Below are 27,081 nucleotides of genomic sequence, written 5' to 3' on the forward strand. Positions count from 1 at the left end.
ATGTCCTAGACTGCTCAATCGCCCCCTATAGCTCAGGCCCTCAAGTCCTGGTAAATCCTCATGAATCGTCTTTGCTATAACAAGGTGGCGGAAACTGGGCACAAAGATCCAAATGCGACCTCACCAATGTCTTGTACAAATGTAACATAATGTCCCAACTTCTATCCTCAGTTCTGACTGATGAAGGCCTGCATGCCAGAAGCTGTCTTCACCACATTATCTTTAGACTCGAGACAGCACGGAACCAGGCCCTTCAGCCCCCGAGTCCGCGTCAACCAGCCGTCCCAACCAATCAATCCGTACACTATCGCTATCCGACACACCAAGGATAATTTAACGTTTTACGGAAGCCAATTTAACCTACAAACGTGTACGTCTTTGGAGTGTTGGAGGAAACCAGAGCACCTGGAGAAAACCCATGTGGTATCAGGGAGAACATACAAACAGCACTTGTACATAGAATCAAATCCAGGTCTCTGGCATTGTAGCGCAGTAACTCTACTGCTGCGTCACTGAGAGGCACTACATCAACATGCGACACCATTTTCAGAGAACTATGTCCTGGAACCTCTATAACATTACCCAGGGCTCTACCATTCACTGTGAATGTCCTGCCCTGTTTCAGCTACTCATAAATGTAACACCTCATACTTATCCGAAGTATACTCTATTAGCCATTTCTCAGCCCACTTCCCCAGCATATCACGCACTTCAGTACATAAATATCAATAACCATCTTCACCGACCATGGTGACATCTACGTTGGTGTCATCTGCAAACTTACTAGTCATGCCTTGTACATTCGTATCTAAATCTTTGATCTAAATGGTAAATAGCAATGAGCACAGCATTGATCCCCATGGCACACCACTAATCACGGGTCTCCAGTCTGAAAAACAACCTTCCACCATCACTCTCTGCTTCCTACCATGAAGCCAATTCCTTATCCAATTTGCTAGCTTTTCCTGGACCCCACGCCATCTGACCTTTCACAACACCCTGCCATGTGAAACCATATTGAAAGCCTTGCTGAGGTACATATAGTCAACGTTTATGGCCCTGCTCGCAACCTTTTCAGTTACTTCAAAAAACTCAATCAAATACACAAGACATGATATCTATCCCACACACAAACCATGCCGACTATCCCTCATTAAACCCCATCTTTCCAACTGCATGTATATCTTAGCCCTGAGAATCCTTTCCAATAGCTTTCCTACCATAGATGTTTGGCTTACTAGTCTGCAATTTCAAGGTTTTTCTTTAAGACTCTTCTTACAAAGAGGCAGAATATGAGCCAGCTTCAATCTTACAGCACCTCGCCCATTTATTTCAAAGTAAATGTGGTCACTGGTCCCAAAAGGCTTGCCCACTGATACTAGAAACTTGCCCTTAATTCTCTGAAAGTCAAACGTTGCCTTTTCACTCGACATATTGCCCAAGGAAACATTCCAGAACACACTTGACAAATTCCAGCCCATCCAAGACCTTGCCACTATGGCAGTCCCACTCTATATTCAACCCCTCTACTGTGACAACCCTATTAGTCTGCAATCTCCTGACACATTTGTTCCTCTAATTCCCATTGAGTGTTTGGGAGCCCATAGTACAATCCCAACAATGATTGTCCCCCAAACCATCAGGAATGTCATCTCAGAATGCTATTATGATGTTCTCCGTAACCAACAAAATCACCCTCCCTCCCTCCCTCCCTCCTTCCCACTTTTACCGTGACTTCTATCTCACGTGCGATACCTGTACCCAGAAATATTAAGCAGCCAGTCCTGTCCCTCCCTTGGCTAGGTTTAAATAATGATTAAAATGATGAAAATGTTGATTAAAATGCCACAGTCACACATACCTATCCACACCTAGAGTTAATTTAATTATATTAATTCTATCAGACTGCACATGATCCATATCCCACCATTCGTGATCTTTACACATACATATGCAATACTTCTTAAATGTTGCTAGCACATCTCCTTCCAACATTCCACTGGCATTCCATTCCAGGCACCCACCTTCTCTGTGTAGAAAACATGCCTAACATCATCTTTAACATTTCTCCACCTCAACTTAAAGTTTGCCCTTCTTGCATTTGACATTTCTATACTGGGAAAAGGACTCCAACTATCTACACAGACACACACACACACGCACGCAAATGTCTACTCCTCTTAGCCTCTAATGCTTCATAGTAAACAATTCAAGTTTGGCCAACCTCTCCTTATAGCTAAACATTCATAATTGCAGGGTAACCAAAATGTTATACAGCTGCAACATGACTTCCTGTCGCTTCTAGTAAATGCCCCGACTGATGAAGGCAAACATATCATATGCCTTTTATAGTGTGGCATCAGGGAACACTGGTTGAGCAGTGACCACACCAACACTCACAGCAGGGTGTACTCGCATGGTTTATTCTATTCACAGTGGCAACTACATCCACGACCACATGGGGGCACTGTCCCTCACTAGACCACATGTGCAATGACGTTGGCAATCTCAGTCTTTTCCCAGTTGTTTTGTCCTGGTCTTTGAAGGAGGAGGCACGGCAATCTCCTGCATGACAATCTCTTCTTCGTGCAGTTCATCCTTGCCTCCGGAGGTGCTGACAGTATAGATACAATACAACATTTAGGAAATATTTAGACAGGTACATGGATTGGACAGATTTAGAGGGAAATGGGCCATTTGTAGGCAGTTGGGACTAAAAAGGTCTCGATCTGAAACGTCACCCATTCCTTCTCTCCAGAGATGCTGCCTGTCCCGCAGAGTTACTCCAGCTTTTTGTGTCTACTTGGGACTAGTATAGATGGGACATGTTGGCAGGTGTAGGCAAGTATGACTCCACACTATATGACTCTATGACTATTTCTTCCTGGCAGGTCAGCTTGGGGCTTGATGAGGCAACATTGGCAGTCTCTGGATTATCTGTGTGGGCACAGTCTCTCATTGTCTGTGGGTAGGAAGAGGTTCAGGCATCTCAGCCTTGCCCAGCCATTCAGACATGGCCTAAGCTGGAGGCACTGGCCATCTAGGGCTTCCTTCTTCCAGTCTTGACCACACTCGTGGTCTTGGGTCTGTCCCAGTTTTCCACAAACATATAACCTTCTCCCAGTCTGTCCCTCTGGCTCGAATGCCTGCGTTTTATAGGGAGTAGGCAGACAAGTTAAAGTGGCCAACCAATAGCAGGTATTTGGAACCAGCAGCTACCAAAGATGCTGGGGGTTGGCCTCTCCAGGCCTGGCAGCCAGTGAAAGGGATCAGAGAACCATCCAAGGAAGGGCCTCTGTCACAATGGATATAAACTATCTATTTGTGTTGCTAATAGATGGACGACAGATGGCACAATGGGCTAAGCATTCGGCTGGCAACCGGAAGGTAGCTGGTTCGAATCCCGCTTGGAGTGCATACTGTAGCAATGTTACAACATTTTGAGATTTTAAAAATCAAGTCTGTAATTTATCCCATCAGATAAAGCATAAAAAGAAGTTTAATTTGACATCTAATTCACTTTCATATCTCAAGTATTTAAAAAGGTATGGCCATTTTCATACTCGGAAATGAGCATCTGGTTCCCTATTGATTTTCTATGGACATAACAAAAAAGCTGTGATCGTGAACAGTCAAAAGCCCATAACTTTCTTAAAAATTAAGAGAACTGAATGAAATTTTCAGTTATCATAGATTGAAGCATTCTGAAACAAATATAAAATAATCTTACTTGGATGACCTGAAATTAAAGCATATAATTAGTTAGTTACCTAATTGTAGCTAATTTCAGACTTCAATTACTAGATCTAAACATCTATCCATTTCTTAATAAATGATTAACATTTCTAAATAGCCTAAATGTCCAAATAATATTCACAAATAATTCACAATAAAACATGATTTTTAAATCTCATTTACATTAATTTATAGACCAAATGGAAGGAATTTAGTGTTCAATTGCTGTAAATTAAAGTCCATTTTAAATCAGCTTTTCAGTGGGTCCCTGTGGAACGCGCTGGTTTAGAACGTTCACATTGCGCTAGATTTGTGCCCCCAAATGCCCAGAAAAATACTGCGGGATATAATGCGCCCAAAATGAGCTACTCGCAATATTAAACTTTGTATAAAGGGATCTTAAGAAGCCCTTTTTAATGTAAAAATATACAACCTACCTTCAATTATTTGCTCTATGAGACCCTGCGGTTGCTGGTGGTCGCGGGTTTAGAGATTGATTTTTAAACTACTATAACTATTATACGAGGCCTTTAAAACTAATAATAGCTTTTGCGAAGGGGTCTTCCAGCGATTTTTCGTTAATAATTAACTAGGCTGAACATCTTCGATTTGAACAGCCTAGAGAAAATCGCGTTTTAAACCCGCCCCCTCTAAACGGCGCCAAAATCACGCACACCCGCAGCGGCAGATTTTCAACGACGCTTCAGGTACGCTTTGCAACATACCTACATACTGTCGTTGTGTCCTTGGGCAAGACACTTCACCCACCTTTGCCTGTGTGTGTCCTTGGGCAAGACACTTCACCCACCTTTGCCTGTGTGTGTGAATGTAATTATGTGAAGCACTTTGGGGTCAATGCAAGTTGACTAAAAATGTGCTATATAAATAAAGAAATTTATATTTAATTGAGCTATGGACTTGGACCCCAAGATTCGTCTGTACATCAATGCTCCTCAAGGTTCCTGCCACTTACTGTATACTTTCCCCTTACGTTTGATGTCCTAAAGTGCAACACTTTGCACAGATGAAACTCCATCTGCCATTTATCGACCCATATCTGCCACTTACCTATATTGTGCTGCATCCTTTGACAGCCTTCTTCACCACTAAAATTCCATCAATAATTGTGTAATCTGCAAACTTACTAATCAACCCATCTACATTTTAATTCCAAGTCATTTATACAATATATCAGTTAATTTAACAATTTCTTTTGAATAATATTAGTTGTTATATTTCAGTTTTGTGCATTAATTTTTGATTTTATCTTTGAAATATAAATTCTCAATGAACTTTTTTAGGAAATATTGTCATTTACTGGCAATCTTCCAGCTACATTCAAGTAAAATCTACTTTTGGTCTGGAGATGCAAGTTCAAATTCATCCACTCTTGCAATTGTACATCATCGTAGACGAAACCTTCAGCACAACCACTCACGGTAAGCAGGATTTAATGATATTGGGGTACAATTAGTACATAACCTTTGAATTGTACTGTGGAAAATTATAATACAAGTGCTTTGTGAATGACCATTAAATTATTTAGTGCACTGTTGCTGTAACAAAGAGGATGGGAAGGGCAAGCCTTAGAACAGGAACTCTACACAGCTGATTGGAAAACTTATTGGTGGCGTTGGAGAACTGGGCAGTGAAGAGATTGGGAGGAATATTTCACTGTAAATGGGACTGAATGGTCCACAAAGTAAATGGAAATGGAGACTTAGTTTAGTTTTAGTTTTAATCAGTACCCTGTTCCGGCTTTTTCCCCATATCCCTTGATTCCCTCTGCCCTAAGAGCTAAATCTAATTCGCTCTTGAAAACACCCAGTGAATTGACCTCCACTGCCTTCTGTGGCAGAGAAGTCCACAGATTCACAATTCTCTGGGTGAAAACGTTTTTCCTCAGTCCTAAATGGCCTACCCCTATTCTTAAACTGTGACAGTGTATAGATATGTGATAAGGGAATAATGTTTAGTGCAAGATTAAGCCAGCAGTCCAATCAAAGATAGTCTGAGGGTCAGCATTGTGGTAGATTCATGCTAACTGTGGTTCAGCACTGCTCTCTAGTTGTAGTAGGATTATTCAGTTGCCTGATAACAGCTGGGAAGAAACTGTCCCTGAATCTGGAGGTATGCATTTTCACACTTCTGTACCTTTTGCCTGATGGGAGTGGGAAGAAGTGGGAGTGGTCAGAGTGTGACTCGTCCTTGATTATGCTGCTGGCCTTGCTAAATGGAGTCAATAGAAGGGAGGTTGGTTTGAGCGATGGTCTGGGCATCCAATTTCTTGTAGTATTGGATGGAGCTGTTCCCAAACCAAGCTGTGATGCATCCTGATATAATAATAATAATAATGGATGGGATTTATATAGCGCCTTTCTAATACTCAAGGCGCTTTACATCGCATTATTCATTCACTCCTCAGTCACACTCGGTGGTGGTAAGCTACTTCTGTAGCCACAGCTGCCCTGGGGCAGACTGACGGAAGCGTGGCTGCCAATCTGCGCCTACGGCCCCTCCGACCACCACCAATCACTCACACACATTCACACAGGCAAAGGTGGGTGAAGTGTCTTGCCCAAGGACACAACGACAGTATGCACTCCAAGCGGGATTCGAACCGGCTACCTTCCGGTTGCCAGCCGAACACTTAGCCCATTGTGCCATCTGTCGTCCCCAAATATAATGTTTTCTATGGTGCATCTGTAGAAGTTGGTGAGAGTTGTAGGGGACATGCTGAACTTCTTAAGCCTTCTAAGGAAGTAGAGGCGTTGGTGAAGCTTTCTTGCATCTAGGGGAGAGCCTACCTTGGTTTTTTTTTAAGGTAAATCCTATCAGACAAACCTGATTGGAATATCTATTGGGATATCCGAGTAGGCACTATGACTATCCCAGTCAATATCAGAGTAGGCAGGTAAATGCAGTCGATCCACATGGACTTTCAGATGTTTCCACACAAGAGGCTGACAAAACAGAGTCTCATGGAATTAAAAGATCATTCACAGTAAGCACAGGATATTGGCTGAAATGGTGCAAGGCAGAGAGTGATGGGAGAGAGTTACTTTTCATACTGGAAGATAATGAGCAGTGCAGTACCCAGGATCACCAATTCCTTTTCTCCAGAGATGCTGTCTGACCCACTGAGTTACTCCAGCATTTTGTGTCTATCCCTAGGACCCAGGCTTGTTTTCAAGCTGTAAACCTCCAACTCTCCCCCTGCAATTCAGAGGAAGGGTCCCTGACCCAAAATGTTGTCTGGCTTCTCTTTCCACAAATGACAGTCGGTTGGTCGGTCGGTTGGTCGATGGTCGGTTGGCAGGCATTTGCTTTTGATTTCAACATTTGCAATTTTATTTGTTTTTGTCTTATTGGACATGCACAGTGAATAGCAGACCCCTGGGGAGTGTTGTTGAACAAATATACCTAGGAATACGGCAACATAGTTCTTGCAGAATGGTGACATACTGTAGCTAGACAGGGTGGTGGAGAAGGCATTTGGTATGTTTGCTTTCATCAGTCTTTCATGAGTACAGTATTTGTGACATTGTGTTACAACCGTACGAGATGTTAGTGAGGCTACACTTGGAGTATTGTATGCAGTTCTGGTCGCCACACTACAGGAAAGATGTGATTAAACTAGAGAGAGCACAAAAATGATTCATGAGTATGGAACGGGAAGATCTAGATTATGAGAGACTGGACAAGCTATTTTCCCTGAAGCATACGTAGGAGGCTGAGGTATGACTTTATAGATATTTATAAAACCATGAGGGGCACAGATAGGGTAGATAATTGCAATATTTTTCCTCGGGATTGGGAAGTCTAAAACTAGAGGGAATAGGTTTAAGGTGAGAAGGGAAATATTTTAAAAGGATCTGAGGGATAACTTTTGCCCTCAGTGGACAGTGGGTATTTTGAACAAACTGCCTCAGGAAGTGGTTGAGACAGGTGCAGTAACAACGTTTAAAAGTCATTTGGTTAGGTACATGGATATGAAAGTGTTTGTGGGACATGGGTCACATGCAGGCAAATGGGACTGGCTTGGCTAGGCAGCTGGGCTGGAAGGGACAAGTTAGCACAAAGAGCCTGTTTCTGTGATTATTATTCTATAACTTAGGGCCACTGCTTCTTCTAAAATAAATTAATTGTGTAAGGGTGTAGGGAGTGAAGTTTCTACACATGGGAATGAGACGATGGTTTGATGTGGGCTCAACAGTGAGGTGGGAAGTAATAGATTGTTCAAAGATGCTTCACTGCACAAAGAGGGAATGGAGAAAGAAGGTTTATCAGAGAGAAATGTGGAGTATCACACTTTGGCTAAAAGAATAATGAGGCAAAATGGACAACACAGCAGACTTACAGCAGGTGCAGAGGTAGTTGGGTGTCGGTGTTCAGTTTAGTTTATTATCACGTGTAACGAGGTACAGTGAAAAGCTTTTGTTGTGCGCTAACCAGTCAGCAGAAAGTCAACACATGATTACAATCGATCGATTTACAGTGTATAGATACATCATGATAAGGGAATAACGTTAGGCTAATCGGTGTGCATGGAGAGTCAGCGTTGAGGGAGTGGTCGGTGCAACATATATATGAGATCCAAAGAGTCATACTAAGGCGCAGTGTACAAAAGCAAAGACGTGTTGTTGGACTGTACATAACATTCGGGTATTGTGTCTAATTCTGGCCACCTCACTTTCGGATTGTTGTAAAGACAGCTGAAGTCGAGATGGATGTGTATGATGCCAGGAAAGAGATAATTTGGCTCCAGGGTTAGGTTAGGGAAGATGGGTGTGTTCTTGGAGCGAAGGAGATTGAGAGGATAGACACAAAAAGCGGGTCAGGCAGCATCTCTGGAGAATAAGAATAGGTGATGTTTCTGGTCGAGACCCTTCTGCAGACAGGGGAACGTTAAACAAAAGGTACAGACAGTGATATAGAGAAATATAGAAGAAATGAATGATAGATATACAACAAAGTTACAATGATGAAGGAAACAGTTTATGGTTGGCTCTGGGTGGGATGTTAACGAGTTATACAGACAATGAAACTCACCAGGTCGACAATTAAACTGGTACAATGACCAGGGTGGGGGAGGGACTGAGAGAGAGGGGATGCAAGGGTTACTTGAAGTTAGATAAATCAATATTCATACTGCTGGGTTGTAAGCTGCCCAAGTGAAACATCCAATTTGCGTTTGGCCTCACTCTGACTGTGGAGGAGGCCCAGAACAGAAACGTCAGTATGGGAATGGGAGGGGGAGTTAAAGTGTTTGACAACTGAGATATCACCAGATAGGCCCAGGTGGTCTGAGCGGAGGGGTTCAGCGAAACGATTGCCCCGTCTACTTTGGTCTCGCCGATGTATAAATTTTACACCTCCCACAACGAGACAGTAGATGAGGTTGGAGGAGGTGCCAGTGAAACTCTGCCTAACCTGAAAGGAATGTAGGGATCCCTGGTGTGTAGGAAGGAGCTGCTGATGCTGGTTTACATTGACGATAGACACAAAATGCTGGAGTAACGCAGCGGGACCGGCAGCATCTCTGAATTGAAGGAATGGGTGACGTTTCAGGTCAAGACCCTTCGCCAGACTTCCGTGGACAGAGTCGAGGGGTGAGGTAAAGGGGCAGGTGTTGCGTCTCCTGCGGCTGCAGGGGAAGGTACTTGGTGAGAAGATGTTTTGGGTGGGAAGGGATGAGTGAACCAGGGAGTTGCAGACAGAACAGTCTCTGCTTCTTTTTCTGTTCTCTCCGCTAAAGTCTTTTGGGATTATCCGTAATATTATCTGCCAGAGCTATCCCCTGTCCCCTTTCTTGCCCTCCTTATTTCCTTTTTTAGCCTGCACCCTAATTTCCAACACTCCTCCAGGAATACACAGTCCCGCCTGCCTATATCTGCCCCATGCCTCCTTCTCACTCTTGACCAAAGCCTCAATTTCTCTTGTCACCCAAGCTTCCTTGCGCCCATCTGCCTTGCCCTTCACTCTGGCAGGAACATGCATGTCCTGGATTCTAGTCAGCACAGTTAAAGACATTCCACTTTCATTGAGTCTGAAGAAGGGTTTCAGCCCGAAATGTTGGCTATTTCCTTCGCGCCATAGATGCTGCTGCACCCGCTGAGTTTCTCCAGCATTTTTGTCTACCTTCCACTATCATTGGCATTCATTTTCCTTCAAGCAACCTGTCCCAATCAATGTGAGCGAGTTTCTACCTAATACCTTCAAAGTTGGCCATGCCCTGATTCAGAATTTTAACTCGTGGGTCCAACCTCTTCCAGGGCCAGAGTGAGGCCCACCATAAATTGGAGGAGCAGCACTTCATTTTTCGCTTGGGCAGTTTGCACCCCAGCTGTATGAACATTGACTCCAATTTCAGGTAGTCCCTGCTTTCTCCTTCTTTCCCTTTCCCAGCTCTCCCACAGCCCACTGTCTCTGCCTTTTCCTTTCTTCTTCCCGCCCCCCCCCCACCCCCACATCAGTCTGAAGAAGTGTCTCCACCCAAAATGTCGCCTATTTCCTTCGCTCCATAGGTGCTGCCTCACCCGCTGAGTTTCTCCAGCGCTTTTGTCTACCTTTGTCTCCCATGCATGTCAGGTTATTAAAGATTTACTGCAGTTTGTTTTTCAGTGACACACCTGGAAAGCAGCTAGCATCTACGAAGCTCCCTGCTTTAGGAGAAATAAGATCACTTTTAACATTGAGGAACTGCTGTAACAGTTTAAATCAGTCTGAAGATGGATCCAGACCCAAAATGGAGTCTGTGCATTTCCCTCCACAAATACTGCCTGACCAGCTGAGTTCAACCAGCACTTTGTGTATCGCAAACAGCTTTTAATCATCTGTCTCGGTACAGTGGTGAAGCAGAAATAAAAACATCTTGTCTGCATATTTCAATATTGTCAGCATATTCATATCAGAGGATTAATCATTTATTTTCATTAAAACAATAGTTCTGAAGTTAGACACAAAATGCTGCAGTAACTCAGCGGAACAGGCAGCATCTCGGTGAAGTTTCGGGTCAGAATCTGAAGAAGGGTTTCGACCCGAAACGTCACCAATTCCTTCTATCCAGAGATGCTGCCAGTCCAGCTGAGTTTACTCCAGCATATCTTTGGTGTAAACTGACACCTGCAGTTCCCTCCTACGCAATGTTCTGAAGAAATAGATTTGTTTTACAAGGCAGATGTGTTTGGTAGATTGTAAATAATTTGATTCATTTAATTTCAAATGTTCCTTCATTAACAACAAGTTGTGACATACTTTGTTTTCTTTCAGGACTATGCGGCAATTTTGACAGACTTTCTCTGAATGACTTCAACAGTAGTATGGGAATCGAGGAGGGGACTGCTGGCAGTTTTGTAGACTCCTGGAGAGTTATCGAACATTGCAAGTGTGCTCATGATAAAGACTGCGACCCCTGCTCACTCAGCCAGTCGAACGGTAGGTCGAAAAATTAGATATGATGTTGCCATATAATGATTAGTTACAATTGGGACGACAGATGGCACAATGGGCTAAGTGTTCGGCTGGCAACCGGAAGGTAGCCGGTTCGAATCCCGCTTGGAGTGCATACTGTCGTTGTGTCCTTGGGCAAGACACTTCATCCACCTTTGCCTGTGTGTGAATGTGTGTGAGTGATTGGTGGTGGTCGGAGGGGCCGTAGGCGCAGAATGGCAGCTACGCTTCCGTCAGTCTGCCCCAGGGCAGCTGTGGCTACAGAAGTAGCTTACCACCACCGAGTGTGACTGAGGAGTGAATGAATAATGCGATGTAAAGCGCCTTGCGTATTAGAAAGGCGCTATATAAATCCCATCCATTATTATTATTATTATTATTATTAATTGAAAAGTCACCCATGCATCCACTTCTACATGGGCTAGACCATGCCACGTGCTTCATGGTCTTGCTTTCAGTTCAGCAAAACTGTGGAGAAGATCCACCAGAATCCAGTGAAGCATTCCAGTAATTCCAGTGATTCCAGTGACTAATGCAATCAAGGGATATGGGGAGAAAGCAGGAATGGGGTACATATTTAGGATGATCAGCCATGATCATATTGAGTAGGGGTGCTGGCTCGAAGGGCCGAGTGGCCTACATCTGCAGCTATTTTCTATGTTTCTATGTTTTATGCAAAATCAGAATGAAACTGCAAAATGCATATTCCTGTATTGGGTCTTTTGAGCAAGCCCTGATTCAGAGGAGAGTAGATGCCACTGTTGAGGTCAGGGCATTCTTTGGATCCTTCCTCACTAGATGCTGGCTTGAATTAATCCCCACAGTGTGAAGAGGCTTTTCATAAATGAAAGCATCAAGTTTTGAAAAACAGATTTTTAGCACATTATAATTCAGAGAATTCAGACATTTGCTTTGATGGAGCTTGTGCCACCCAGGTCTCCTTTAAACATTCCCCTCTGACCTCAAAGTTATGGCCTCCAGTCCTTGACATTTTCACACTGGGCTTAAGATTCTGACTGTCTACCCTATCTATACAGATAGGAACAGGTTGGGGCAAATGCAGGAAAGAAAGCTCAGTATACCAACTTTGTTGGCATGGACAAGGTGGGCTGAAGGGCCTGTTGTTGTGCTGTACTGCCCTACAACCTTGTTCATTAATGAAGTTTACCATTCCAGCATATTTCATGAAACTATATTCAAACATCTCTCGGGGAAAGAATCTCATTGTTATAATCATCCTAAAAAGGTTGGAATTTGAAAGGAAAACAGAAAGTACTAGAAATTTTCAGAAGGTCACTCAGCATCTGTGGAGAGAGAAGCAGTTAACATTTCATGTCTTAGACCATTTGTGTGCACCAACAAAATAATGTGTTTATTTTTCCTTGACAGGTGTATATGCCCTTTCTCACTGCTCCATATTGATGGATAAAGCAGGCATATTTGGAAAGTGTCATTGTATGGTGGATCCTACAGATTATTATGAGGTAAATTTGAAATCTTCCTGAAGATCATTTCAACTTTTATTAAAAAGTGCAGGAGTTGGGACATTATGTTGCAGTTGTGCAAGAGGTTGTTGCGACCCCACTTGTAGTGTGTATAGTTTCAGAAGCCCTGGGGTCGAAAATATGTCACTAAGCTTGAGAGAGTGCCCGGGAGACTTACAAAGAAGTTGCCAGGGCTTCAGGGTCTGAGTTATAGGGAGAGGTTGGACAGCTTAAGGGCCTGTCCCACTGAACGAGGTAATTCAAGAGTTCTTCCGAGTTTCCCCTGATTCGAACTCGGAGAATTACGGTAATAGCCGCTCGTAGGTACTCGGGGATCTCATGGACACTTTTCAACAAGTTGAAAAATCTTCACGAGCTTACAGCATTTCCCGAGTACCTGCCATTAGCGTTACGAGCTGCTAAGAGACGTCCCGAGCTCCGACGTACCCACTACGTACATTTTACGTACTTACCACGAGTTTTGATTTTTTTTTTAAACTCGGGAAAGCTCTTGAATTACCTCGTACAGTGGGACAGGCCCTTTAGGACTTTACTCCTTGACCTTATAGAGATGGATAAAATCATGAAGGGCACAGATAAGGTGAATGTACAAGGTATTTTTTCCAAGAAGGGAAATCCTTCTGGTCTCTCTTTCTCTGTGACTTTAAACAAAATGATATGAATTAGTGAGTGTCCTTCACTTTTCTTGTCATGCTCATCGATCCTCTTCTCTTTCAATGCTGGCTGTGTTTGCCTACAACTATGAAGTGCCTTTCAAATATTGATGCTGTTGGCTGATTCTCCATAAACACAATGATCTACTTGGTCAGATTACTATTTCTGGGTGGCATAAACAAACATTTGCCCTTGTATTTCTTGTATTGCCATGGGCAAATTCTTAGATACCTTCCTGATAAAATATTTTTTCACAATTTTTCTTTAAATTTTCTCCAGAGATGTAGGTTTGAAACCTGTAATTACGAAAAAAGCCAGGATTTTATGTGTGCATCCCTCAGTGCATATGTTCGAGCTTGTGCTATAAAAGGCGTATTGTTGAAAGGCTGGAGAGAAGTTGTGGAAGAATGCAGTAAGTATTGCATGTATGAAGTGTGCTGAAATTTCTTAATGAATCTATATAGTGCATTCATTTTTTTGTTCCACATTGGAGTTTAGTCAAGTCAAGTCAATTTTATTTCTATAGCACATTTAAAAACAACTCTTGTTGACCAAAGTGCTTTACATCAGTGCAGATACTAACGTGCTACATACAATGGTGCATAGTTCTAACAATACATACATAAATACACACATACAGTGCTCCCTCAGAGGACCTCAAGAAACACTTGTGTGTAGAAATAAGTTTTAAGTCTAGACTTAAAGGAGTCGATGGAGGGGGCAGTTCTGGTGAGAAGGGGTGCTGTTCTACAGTCTAGGTGCTGCAACAGCAAAAGCACGGTCGCCCCTGAGCTTAAACCTGGACCGCGGGATAGTCAGTAGCCCCAAGTCGGCCAACCTGAGGCATCTGGAGGTAGAATAGTGGGTTAGCAGATTTTGGATGTAGGTAGGGGCAAGCCCTTTAAGAGCTTTGTATACATATAGGAGGAGCTTGAAATTGATTCTAAACCGCACTGGATTTAGTTTAGTTTAGAAATACAGCGAGTCCGCACCGACCAGCGATCCCCGCGTATTAACACTATCCTACACGCACTAGGGACAATTTATACATTTACCAAGCCAATTAACCTACTGTACATACATGTACGTCTTTGGAGTGTGGGAGGAAACTGAAGATCTTGGAGAAAACTCACGCAGGTCACGGGGAGAATGTACAAACTCCATACGGACAGCACCCATAGTCGGGATCGAACCCGGGTTTCCAACGCTGCAAGCACTGTAAGGCAGCAACTCTACGCTGCGCCACCATGCCGCCCTTAAAGTTCCAGCAATCGAACTCCAATTACTAGGAAATGTCGGGAAGACTCTGATATGGTTTTAGCTTTCACGTTTACACTGTTTGTTGATGCTGCTAACATTTGGTTGCATGTTTTGGTATATTGCTTTGGTTGGAATTCTTAAGGTGCAGGCACTTCTGCTATAACGCTATAGTTGTGTCCCTAAAAAAGGTTCAGGTTTATAGTTATTATTGTCTTATTGTATTATCGTATTATTAAGCTTTTACTACACATAAATACAATCAAGTCAAGCTCAATGACAATAGGTTGAGCAAAGTGGAAGATACAGAGTGCAGAATATAATTCTCAACATTGTAGCGCACCAGTTCCATTGAGAAAGTTAAATGTTCACAATGGAGTAGAGGTGAATCGGACAGCTTATGGAAGGACTGTTAAAAAACCAGATAACAGAGGAGAAGAAGCTGTTCCTGAGTCTGGTGGTGTGCACTTTCAAGCCAGCACACTTTCTGCCAGACAGCAGCTATGTGAAGTGTAAATGGAGTCAATGGTGGGAATTCTGGAGATAGACACAAAGTGCTGGATTAACTCAATGGGTCAGGCAGCATTTCTGGAGAAAAAGGATGGGTGACGTTTCAATACCCAAGATCTGGTCCTCAGTATATTGTGAACCTCCTTGTTCATCCAAGGCTTCTGATTAGGGAGCACTCAGATAGTTTTGGCGGGAACACACTCCACCGCATATTTCCTTATGAAGGATCTTGATCCGAAACGTCATCTATTCATTTTTACCTGATCCGTTGAGTTACTTCAGCCTTTTGTGTCTTTGGTTTAAACCAGCATCTGCAGTTCCTCCCTACATATTTAATCCTGACCTGTTCTGCAGCTCACAAAATGCCCCTCCTTGTACAATGCCTTCTTAGTTGGCGGGCAGAGTTTCAGAGTTATTTTCCCACGTAATTTTCAAAAATGAAGATCTTTTTCATAGGTTTGTGTATTTTTGATACTACAAACTAAAGATACTAATACTAAGTTAGACAAAAATGCTGGAGAAACTCAGCGGGTGAGGCAGCATTCCTTTGCTTCATAGATGCTGCCTCACCTGCTAAGTTTCTCCAGCATTTTTGTCTACCTTCGATTCTCCAGCATCTGCAGTTCCTTCTTAATCCAAGGTTCTAAGTTATATTGTTTGATGGAGTATCATTGCTCACGGGTCAATAGAGGCGATTGTTGATTACTGTGGGACAGTTACATAGAAACCTTTTTTCTGCACATTTTCCCTCCCAAAACAGATTTTTCTCTTGTCAATTTCCCAAGTAACTTTGAACTGGATCCCGATTGAAATCGCATAATAACCAATCTTTGCCTATGTAATGCAAAGAGTGTTCCCTAATTCATCGATCACGTTACATCCAATAAGCACTACAGAATCCCGTGTTGCAAGAACTATCTGTATTTATTAAAAAGTATTGTCTATGCGAGCAAAGTCCACAAACATTTACAGTCAACTACTGCACGTTGCTTGGAGATTTATAATGGCTGCACAGCAAATGAGCTGGAAAGTGGAAACCCATCTATTTATTTACTTTTATTAACTTGAATGATACAGTTGAAATAATGGCAACATTTACCATGTCACAAACGCAGAAAGATTGTGTCTTATCTGTAACTGGGCTTAATGTTTTGCTTCCAGGAGTCACTTGCCACAGTGATCATGTTTTTGATTATGATTGCAAGGCGTGTAACCGCACCTGCTTCTCACTGTCTAATCCAAGCCTTGAATGCACTAAGATTGGAGTTCCAGTGGATGGATGCATTTGCCCACCAGGCACCTTCCTCGATGATAACAACATGTGTGTCACTGAATCAAGCTGCCCATGCTTTCTGCCTGATGGAGCTGTGATACCCCCTGGCAAGAGTACTGACATTTTGGATCACATTTGGTGAGTTAAATGATAGCATGAAATTTACTTGTGATGAGACAGGGCTGTGATTTTTTTTTTGAAGATAGACACAAAATGCTGGCATCATCTCTGGAGAGAAGGAATGGGTAACATTTCGGGTCAAGACCCTTCTTCAGACTGAGTCAGGGGAAAGGGAAACGAGGGATATAGACCGTGACGTAGAGAGATATAGAACAAATTAATGAAAGATATGCAAAATATTAATAGGGTTTCCGACAGGCAAATTAATATGCAGGAGATGGAAGAGAGCTTAGTTTAAGTAGGCAGCATGATCATCACATACGTCGTGGGCTGAAGGGCCTGTTCCTGTGCTGTGCTATTCTCTGTGTGATGTTCAACATGAAGAATCTCTGGGGAGCTGCAATATGTTTGACTGGGTTGGAACTGGCAAGGGTAATTATTCAGTCAGTGTATATGCTCCCAGAGCCACAACATATGTTCTCTGGAGCTGCAGGAGCATATCTGCACTGGTGCAAAAAGAAGGGCAGATTGAGATATCAGGAGCTGCACTGGTGATGCAAAGATTGAGAGGAAACCTGGCGAAGTTGTAATGCAGGACTATATGCGCACTTCATGATGAAGTCAGCATACGCTACAGGGCTAAAGAGTCTGCCAAACAGTGGGTCAGGTATAACTGTAATTCTGCCATAACTAGTCACTAAAATGGTCTTCAACAAATTAAAAATCAATGTTTGGTGGAATCTCTAAGGAACTGCCCATCTGCTACATGAATGCTGAAGACAAGTATTTGCAGCCGTCACAAGCGCTGGATAATCGTTCTGGGCTTCTTCCTGAGATCAAACTTCAAACAATGTGGTTCATCCTGTGTGGTGTCAAGAATTGGTCAAGAACAAAGATTGAAGGCCTGTGTTCTAGAATCAAATGCACCTCTAGCAAAGCAGTCCCAGTATTTGGCAGTGTATTAATGGAATTACTGTGGAAACTGCCCAGGTATGTATGTCACAAAAACCAGGTTGAATCTGGCTAATAGCTGCATAATCTGTTTATATTTGGTCATCAGCAAATTGATTGAAGATGTCTAGCAGTGTCATCATTGCATAAAAGGGTGCCAATCAGCTCTTTGGGCCCATGCCAGCCCCCAGTATCATTCACTCCTTTTTTTCATTTTGCCCTACGACTTATTCAAGTCGTCAAGTCAAGCGAGTTTATTGTCATGTGTCCCAGATAGGACAATGAAATCCTTGCTTGCTGCAGCACAACAGAATATTGTAAGCTAAAATACAGAACGGTTCAGTTCAATATACACATAAATAAGCAGATCAAGTGGAATAGGCTGTTACAGTTCAGAGTCTGTTTGTTGGCAAGTTTAATAGCCTGATGGCTGTGGGGAAGTAGCTGTTCCTGAACCTGGATGTACCAGATTTCAGGCTCCTGTACCTTCTGCCCGATGGTAGCGGAGAGATGACTCTCACACACGACCATAAACTCCCCTTCTCCAATGGTAGCGACAGTTTACATGAGAAAGGCTCCGTGTCTAACCTTAACATTCAAGGAATTCATTTCGCCAGGTCTCCCACCATCAACATTCTGGGGGTTATTATTGACAGAAGCTCATATAGATACCAAGGCTGCAACAGCGGGCCAGATGCAGTGAGCAACTCACCTCCTGACACCCCACATTCTTTCTATCAACTACAACTCAAGGCAGGAGTGTGACGGGGCTTCCTCTATTTGCCTGAATGAATGCATTGCCAACAATTCTCAAGAAGCTCAACACCAAGCCAGGCAGCTCTGGAACATTAGATCGAAAGAGATCTGAGGAGATGAAGCTTACTGGACACAGAATTGGGGTGGTAGAAGTATGTTATTCAGACTGGTGTTCCTTAAGATTTGGTGCTGGGCCCATTGCTGTTTGTCATCTATACCGCTGGTTTGGATGAGAATGTCAAATTAATTGCCACAGAAGGCTGTGGAGGCCAAGTCAATGGATATTTTTAAGGCAGAGATAGATACATTCTTGATTGGTACAGGTGTCAAAGGTTATGGGGAGAAGGCAAGAGAACGGAGTTAGGAGGGAGAGATAGATCAGCCATGATTGAATGGCGGAGTAGATGATGGGCCGAATGGCCTAATTCTGCTCCTATCACTTGTGACTTTATGATCTTATGAGCCATTAGCAGAAATACCTTTGCACCTTATCCACTGGTTCTTATAACAAATTACACATCCAGTAAACCACAGCATTTGCTTCGACTCCACAACAGAAACGAAAGAGCAAGCTAGGAGCCAAACAGGATCTTATGTGGTTTGTAATTAAATGCATTTGGGATTTGGAAAGGGTAAGTTGTTCTTAGCACTATTTCCCTTGATAAATATGTACAAATAAAGTTAAAACTAAAGTTGGTTCCAATCGGGAGGGCAACGTTTTTACAACTGCTAAAGATTTACTTCTGTAATCTTATTTCTCATTCCAGCTTTTGTAAGAATGGGAAACTTGATTGTTCTATTCGTTCACTTGTTCCTGAAGGTAAGAAACCTTTCTTAAATTCTTCGATAAAGTAGTAGGAGGCGGATCTTTTTTCCCGCGGTGTGGATGTTTTTTCTGATCAGAATGGCAATGGTATGATGACAGCATGGTTCACCGGATTTACACCTTAGGTGTGTTGCAAACAATTGGTAACATCAGTTTTATGTGCCATGCTGATTGTGTGGACTTTAGGTAAACCAGCTAATGCACTGTGTAAAGCACATAGAAACTTAGCTAAAACACCTCCACCCACTCCAGTATGAGCTAGTTATAGACATCTTTTTAATTAGTGACAGGTTTGAGGGGACTGAGCTGGAAGTGTTGAACTGACTAAAGAGTGGTGGTGTTAAGGGCCTGTCCCACTGTACAAGGTAATTCAAGAGTTCTTCTGAGTTTTCCCCTGATTCAAACTCGAAGAATGTCCGTAGCGGGCCTTTATGCGTTCGTGGCTGTCTCGTAGCGGCTCGTACGAGTAAAAAGTAAACATTTTTTTCATCACGAGTATTTTTTTTACTCGTGGACATTTTTCACAGTGTTGAAAAAACTTCACGAGTTTACCGGATTTCCTGAGTACCTACCGTTACTCGTACGAGCCGCTACCAGACATCCACAAACTCCTACGGACCTGCTACGGAACTTCTCCGAGTTCAAATCAGGGGAAAATGCGGGAGAACTCTTGAATTACCTCGTACAGTGGGGCAGGCCCTTTATTCATGTGCTGAAGCCAGCTCTGTTTTGCTATAAAGACAACTTGTTGGAGTAACTCAGCAGATCAGGCAGCATTTCTGAAGCACATGGATAGGCGGCATTCCAGGCTGGGACTGTTCTTCAAACTGATTATAGTTGGGGGAAGAAAGCTGAAAGTGGTGGGGATGGGACAAAGCCCGGGTGATAGGTGGATACAGGCGAGGGGGGTTGGATTGGCAGATGGGTGGATAAAGGCCAGAGAGGAAAAGGAAACAAAAAGTAGAATTTGAGAGAAGGGAACACGTCCTTGCTGGAGGCAAGGTGGGAGGCAGTGCAGTACAGATAATAGTGGGAGTCAGTGCATTTATGGTAGATGTCAGTCAATAGTTTGTCCCCTGTGGTGGAGACAGCGAGATAGAGAAAGGGTATGACGTGTCAGAGACAGTCCAAGTGCATTTGAGAGCAGGATAGCAGTTTTAGGTAAAGGTTGCATTGATGCGGAAGGCAGCCCTGCTGCAGTTGTCAATGTAGTGGAGAGGGAGTTGGGGGATAATGCCAGTGTACCTTTGGATCATGGATTTTTTGATTAACCAACAAAAAGGCAGGCATAGCTAGGGAGCATGCGAGTGCTCATTAACTTGAAGAAAGTGAGAGGAGTCAAATGGAAAGTTGTTGAGGGTGAGGGAATGTTCTGCCAGGTGGAGGAGAGTGCTAGGAGAGAGAAACTCATCGGGGCTCTGTTCAAGGAAGAAACGGGAATAGTGCCGGAGGATTGGCATACTGCGCATATTGTTCCATTGTTTAAAAAAGAGTTCTAAGAGTAAACCTAGCAATTATAGACCTGTTAGTTTGATGTCAGTGGTGGGCAAATTAATGGAAAGGATACTTCGAGATAATATATATATAAGCATCTGGACGAACAGGGTCTGATTAGGAACAGTCAACATGGATTTGTGCCTGGAAGGTCATGTTTAACTAATCTTCTTGAATTTTTTGAAGAGGTTACTCGGGAAATTGATGAGGGTAAAGCAGTGGATGTTGTCTATATGGACTTCAGTAAGGCCTTTGACAAGGTTCCTCATGGTAGGTTGGTTAAAAGGTTCAATTGTTGGGTATTAATGGTGGAGTACCAAGATGGATTCAACAGTGGCTGAATGGGAAATGCCAGAGAGTAATGGTGGATGGCTGTTTGTCAGGTTGGAGGCCGGTGACTAGTGGGGTGCCTCAGGGATCTGTGTTGGGTCCGCTGTTGTTTGTCATATACATCAATGATCTGGATGATGGTGTGGTAAATTGGATTAGTCAGTATGTAGATGATACTAAGATAGGTGGTGTTGTGAATAATGAAGTAAATTTTCAAAGTCTACAGAGAGATTTAGGCCATTTGGAAGAGTGGGCTGAAAGATGGCAGATGGAGTTTAATGTTGATAAGTGTGAGGTGATACATCTTGGCAGGACAAATCAAAATAGGACGTACATGGTAAATGGTAGCGAATTGAGGAATGCAGTTGAACAGAGGGATCTAGGAATAACTGTGCATAGTTTCCTGAAGGTGGAATCTCATGTCGATAGGGTGGTAAAGAAAGCTTTTGGTGTGCTGGCCTTTATAAATCAGAGCATTGAGTATAGAAGTTGGGATGTAATGTTAAAATTGTACAAGGCATTGGTGAGGCCAATTCTGGAGTATGGTGTACAATTTTGGTCGCCTAATTATAGGAAGGATGTCATCAAAATAGAGAGAGTACAGAGGAGATTTACTAGAATGTTGCCTGGGTTTCAGCAACTAAGTTATAGAGAAAGGTTGAACAAGTTAGGTCTTTATTCTTTGGAGCGCAGCAGGTTAAGGGGAAACTTGATAGAGGTCTTTAAAATGATGAGAGGGATAGACAGAGTTGACGTGGATAAGCTTTTCCCATTGAGAGTAGGGAACATTCAAACAAGAGGACATGACTTGAGAATTAAGGAACAGAAGTTTAGGGGAAATACGAGGGGGAACTTCTTTACTCAGAGAGTGGTAGCTGTGTGGAATGAGCTTCCAGTGGAAGTGGTGGAGGCAGGTTCGATTTTATCATTTAAAAATAAATTGGATAGGTATATGGATGGGAAAGGAATGGAGGGTTATGGTCTGAGTGCAGGTAGATGGGACGAGGTGAAAATAAGTGTTCGGCACGGACATGAAAGGCCGAGATGGCCTGTTTCTGTGCTGTAATTGTTATATGGTTATATGAATGGAAATGTAAAATGATCAGATATCCATGGTAAAGATAGTCAATGGGGACTTAGGAATTGAAAACTTTTGAAGTGTTGAAGAGAGTGTGAGTGTATAGGATGTAGGTCGGAAGGGACTGGACAAGGGCGGAAAAGATAGAATCCAGCTATTTGGAAATATGTTTGGTGGGGCTGTAGCAGGCAGAAACAATGTGGCTGCAAGACAGCCCTGGCAGTGGCTTTTGAGATGAAAATAGAAGCAGGCAGTATAGAGTCGGGGAATTAGAAGGCCGGAGGCTGTGGAAAGGCGATTGCCAGAGGTGATGAGATCAGTAAATGCCCCTGTCCCACTTAGGAAACCTGAACGGAAACCTCTGGAGACTTTGCGCCCCACCTAAGGTTTCCGTGCGGTTCCTGGAGTTTGCCGGAGGTTGCAGGTAGTGGAAGCAGGTAGGGAGACTGACAAAAACCTCCGGGAACCTCCGCGAACCGCACGGAAACCATGGGTGGGGCGCAAATTCTCCAGAGGTTTCCGTTCAGGTTTCCTAAGTGGGACAGGGGCATAAGACTGTCTGGTAAATGGTGGCCTGGTGTTCATCAATGAGGTCATGGTGAAGGAATAGATATGAGGAGGTGTCAGAGAGCTGGCCTTCACATGGTAGACCATATCCATGTTCCCATGCTGTATGACTATGTAACTGCCAGTGGGAATCTATCTGCAATGAGTCTGACCGTAGTTTTTGGTTAGCACTGGGGATTCTTCCTGCTGCTCATGTTCAGCAAAGTTCAAATAGTGCTTCAGCTGATAAGTCTGACTCCAGATAAGCAGTGTGTAGGCAGGAACTGCAGATGTGTAGGAAAGAACTGCAGATGATGGTTTAAATCGAAGGTGGACGCAAAATGCTGGAGTAAATCAGCGGGTCAGGCAGCATCTCTGGAGAGAAGGAATGGGTGACATTTTGGGTCGAGACCCTTTTTCAGACTGATGTCAGGGGAGGGGGCGGGACAAAGATAGAGTGTAGTCGGAGACAGTAAGACTAGTGGGAGAACTGGGAAGGGGGAGCGGATAGAGAGGGAAAGCAAGGGCTATCTGAAGTTAGAGAAGTCAATGTTCATACCACAGTGGTATAAACTGTGAGGTGCTGTTCCTCCAATTTGTGCTGGGCCTCACTCTGACAATGGAGGAGGCCCTGGACAGGAAGGTCAGATTGGGAATGGGAGGGGTAGTTGAAGTTCTGAGCCACCGGGAGATCCAGTAGGTTAAGACAGACTGAGCAGAGGTGTTCAGCGAAACTATCCCCGAGCCTGTGCTTGGTCTTGCCGATATAGCGAAGTTGACATCTGGAACAGCGGATACAGTAGATGAGGTTGGAGGAGGTGCAAGTGAACCTGTTTGGGGCCCTTGGATGGAGTCGAGAGGGGAGGTAAAGGGACAGGTGTTGCATCTCCTGCGGTTGCAGGGGAAAGTACCTGGGGAAGGGGTGGTTTGGGTGGGAAGGGAAAATCCCTGGTAAAAAAGATATTCTCATTGTTTAGGAAACTGGGGTTCCCCTCTTCCATTATAGATGAGGCTCTCACTAGTGTCTCCTCGCTATCCCACAGCTTTGTTCTTCCTCCCCATCCCCCCTTTTGTAACAAGAACAGCGTCCCCCTTGTCCTCACCTTCCACGCCATCAGTCATCGCATACAGCATATATAATCCTCCAACATTTTCGCCACCTCCAACGGGATCCCACTACTGGCCACATCTTCCCATTTCCACCCCTTTCTGCTTTCCGCTGAGACCTTTCCCTCCAAAACTCCCTGGTCAACTCGTCCCTTCCCCCCCCCCAAACCACCCCTTTGCAACACCTGTCCCTTTACCTCTCCCCTCGACTCCATCCATGGACCCAAACAGTCTTTCCAGGTGAGGCAGAGGTTCACTTGCACCTCCTCCAACCTCATCTACTGTATCCGCTGTTCCAGGTATCAAATTCTCTATATCGGCGAGACCAAGCGCCGGCTCGGCGATAATTTCGCTGAACACTTCCGCTCAGTCCGTTTTGACCTACCTGATCTCCCGGTGGCTCAGCACCTCAACTCCCCCTCCCATTCCCAATCTGACCTTTCTGTCCTGGGCCTCCAGCATTGTCAGAGTGAGGCCCAGCGCTAATTGGAGGAACAGCACCTTATATTTCACTTGGGTAGTTTACACCCCAGCGGTATGAACATTGACGTCTAACTTCAGATAGCACTTGCTTTCTCTTTCTATCCCCTCCACCTTCCCTGTTCTCCCACTAGTCTTACTGTCTCCTACTACATTCTACCTTTGTCCCGCCCCCTCCCCGACATCTGAAGAAAGATCTCGACCCGAAACGTCACATTCCTTCTCTCCAGAGATGCTGCCTGACCCGCTGAGTTACTCCAGCATTTTGTGTCTATCCCCTCCCATTTAATTGAATTTGCTGCAAGAGTTATTTGATGTATGTTTAAGTAATAAAGAGTTATTCTTTTTTTTTAGTCATGTGTGACCCTCCTAAAATGTACTTTGATTGTGCACATGCGAAGAAGTTTGAATATCGAGCAGCTTTTGCACCGACCTGTCAGATGCATGCTACAGATACACCTTTTGTGAGTACTAAAAAGCTCAGAACTACAAATCTTAATCTGAGAAATATACAAAATGTTCCATTGATTTTTTGCTTCATATTTTACACGCAGGTAATGCCAATAATTTCCAGAGCAGAACTTTTACAGCTCTTTAGTGATGCACAAACTTATCCTTGATTGGACTTTGCTGGCTTTACCTTGCACTAAACGTTATCCCCTTATCATGTATCTATGCACTGTAAATGGCTCGATTGTAATCACCTATTGTCTTTCTGCTGACTGGATAGCACACAACAAAAGTTTTTCACTGTAACTCGGTACACGTGACAATAAACTAAACTAACTAACTGAACGATAAAAATGATGAGGCTGCATTGTAGACCAATTAAGTAGTAAAAGACAAAAATGCAGGTGTCCCTGACCCTGATTTTGTGGTGGTCCATTCCTGAGATCAAAGTCCTGGTCTGGCCCATTCCAATTCTTCAGTTCCAACAAGACTGTATTTTAGCTGTGAAAGTATGCACCACCTGCTTACTTGCCCTCCTTGTCCATATTCCTCCTCAAACACAGCTGAAACTGCTATCCAAGCTTGTGGGTGCAATTCTACATCGGGGAAAGGGTAACCTATCCTGCCTGTTAGGAAGGAGTGTCATGGGTTCATTAGCAATGTATGAGCATTGGATGTTTTGATGTAATTTGGATCAAGGTCCATTAAAAAAAAATGGTGGCAGCTCTGTCCTGTGCTAATTCACCAGTAAAACAGAAATCATCCCAGAACCAATGAACCTGTGTATAAGTCGGCAGATGAGCTGATCATAAAATCTGTTTGGATGATTTTTGAGTTTACAGTTTCTGGTGTTTTTATCTTTGCGATCCCTTTTGTACTTGTGTATGGCTTGACAGCACTCATGTCGAGTATGATTTGACTGGATAGCTAAGTTTTTTACAGTTTCTGGGTACACATGACAGTAATGTATCAATACCAAAATCAATTCTTCCTCAAACCTTTTTGCCTTAAATACTCACGGTCACTTTCATTTGCTGGGTGACGTTTTGGGTCGGAACCCTTCTTCAGACTGAAATGTCATCCATTCTTTCTCCCCAGAGATGCCGCCTGTCCTGCTGAGTTACTCCAGCACCTTGTCTACCTTTGGTGTAAACCAGCATCTGCAATTCCTTCATACACCTTCATTTGCTGATGGGGCCCAATTATGCCAATTTGGTCAGGATGCTCGACAGAGCTAGCCCTGTATTGGCTCCATCTGGTGGGCTGGGGTTCACCTTCTGCAGGCAATAGGATGGCAAACTGTGAACAACCTTTAGTAACTATCATCAGTCTCTCCAAGATTGACCCATAGAGGAACCAGCATCAGATGAAGTTTATTTAAGTCAAGTCAACAAATGCAGCGAGGTACAATTTTGCTTGTAGCAGCATCACAGGCACATAGACTCTGAAAACACACAAAAACATCAATTGGACATTAATTCTGCAAAACAGTAAAAAGAGAAAAGATTGTGCAGGAAAAAAGTCATTAGTACAAACCACAATTAGTTCTGGTGGTGTGGAACTCAGGTTTCAACTCCTCCAGTCCAACTCACAGTGAGAAGAGAGCATGGCCTGGATAGTGGGATCTTTGATGATGGAAGCCACCTTCTTGATGTAGCACCTCACGAAGATGTTTTCAAGGGTGCAGTGCCATGTGAACATCCATCAAGGTTGCAGAAGTTGGTGACGGACCTGCCCCATGGTTGCCTGGCCTTATAGTGTCCCTGAAAGAGGTGCATCCTGCATTTGTCTGCAGAGTCCTGATGGTATGCTAAGTGAACTGGAAATGTGCACTTTTAGCGGTACTCCAAGTGGAACTGTTAGCACTTGGTTTTTCAGGAGTACGTCAGAGAGAACGTCCTTTTTTGTGAGCTAACTGTACCGGGAGCACGGACAGATCCTGTTCAAGTGAAGGAGGGAATTGAACCACTTCACAAACTACCCACCCTAATCTGCCGCCCACCTCATGCTCCATCTGCCATTCCCACCAAGCCAAATTTAGTGATCTCAGAACCCACGACACAGGAGTGAGGCAGGTCACTCTCAATCTCGAGGGACTGCCAAAGAAGAAGATACTTGCTCTTCGCATTACAACTCTATACGGCCCCCCATGTACAACAGCCTAACCAACATGGAGAATTAAGGTGTTTGCCAGGGAATGGGCTGGAAGGACCTAGTACCATGGGATCAGAGGGATTCACATCGGGGAGACATTACAGGGATGCGGAGAGCTCCGGCAGTCAGTGCTGGAGTCTGGGATTTGCTGCAAAGAATTCCACAGATTCACCAGCTAGCCGATTAGATAAATACTGTAATTGGCTTTAAGGAATAAAACATGTTGGAGAATTGGAAGCAGAGGGTGATGGTGAAAGATTGTTTCGGATTGGAGGCCTGTAACTAACTGTATGCCTCAGGGAGCAGTGCTGGGCCTTTTGCTGTTTGTGGTTTATATCAACGATTTCGAAGGGAATGTGTAAAGCATAATTTGCAAGTTTGCAGATGACATGAAAGTGGATGG

The 27,081-nt window shown here is 43.7% G+C and overlaps 1 protein-coding gene across 1 annotated transcript in view; it reads left to right on the top strand.

Moving 5' to 3' along the window:
* Positions 1 to 27,081, top strand: part of LOC116984420 (mucin-6-like) — a 152,895-nt gene that overhangs the window by 55,578 nt on the left and 70,236 nt on the right. The window contains exons 12-15 of the mRNA XM_033038572.1: positions 11,008 to 11,172; positions 16,275 to 16,524; positions 18,981 to 19,033; positions 24,429 to 24,538. Of these exons, the coding sequence (XP_032894463.1) occupies positions 11,008 to 11,172; positions 16,275 to 16,524; positions 18,981 to 19,033; positions 24,429 to 24,538 (578 nt within the window). The remainder of the gene's footprint in view (positions 1 to 11,007; positions 11,173 to 16,274; positions 16,525 to 18,980; positions 19,034 to 24,428; positions 24,539 to 27,081) is intronic.

The sequence above is a fragment of the Amblyraja radiata genome, chromosome 20, assembly GCF_010909765.2.
Source record: "Amblyraja radiata isolate CabotCenter1 chromosome 20, sAmbRad1.1.pri, whole genome shotgun sequence".
In the NCBI taxonomy this organism is placed as follows: domain Eukaryota; kingdom Metazoa; phylum Chordata; class Chondrichthyes; order Rajiformes; family Rajidae; genus Amblyraja; species Amblyraja radiata.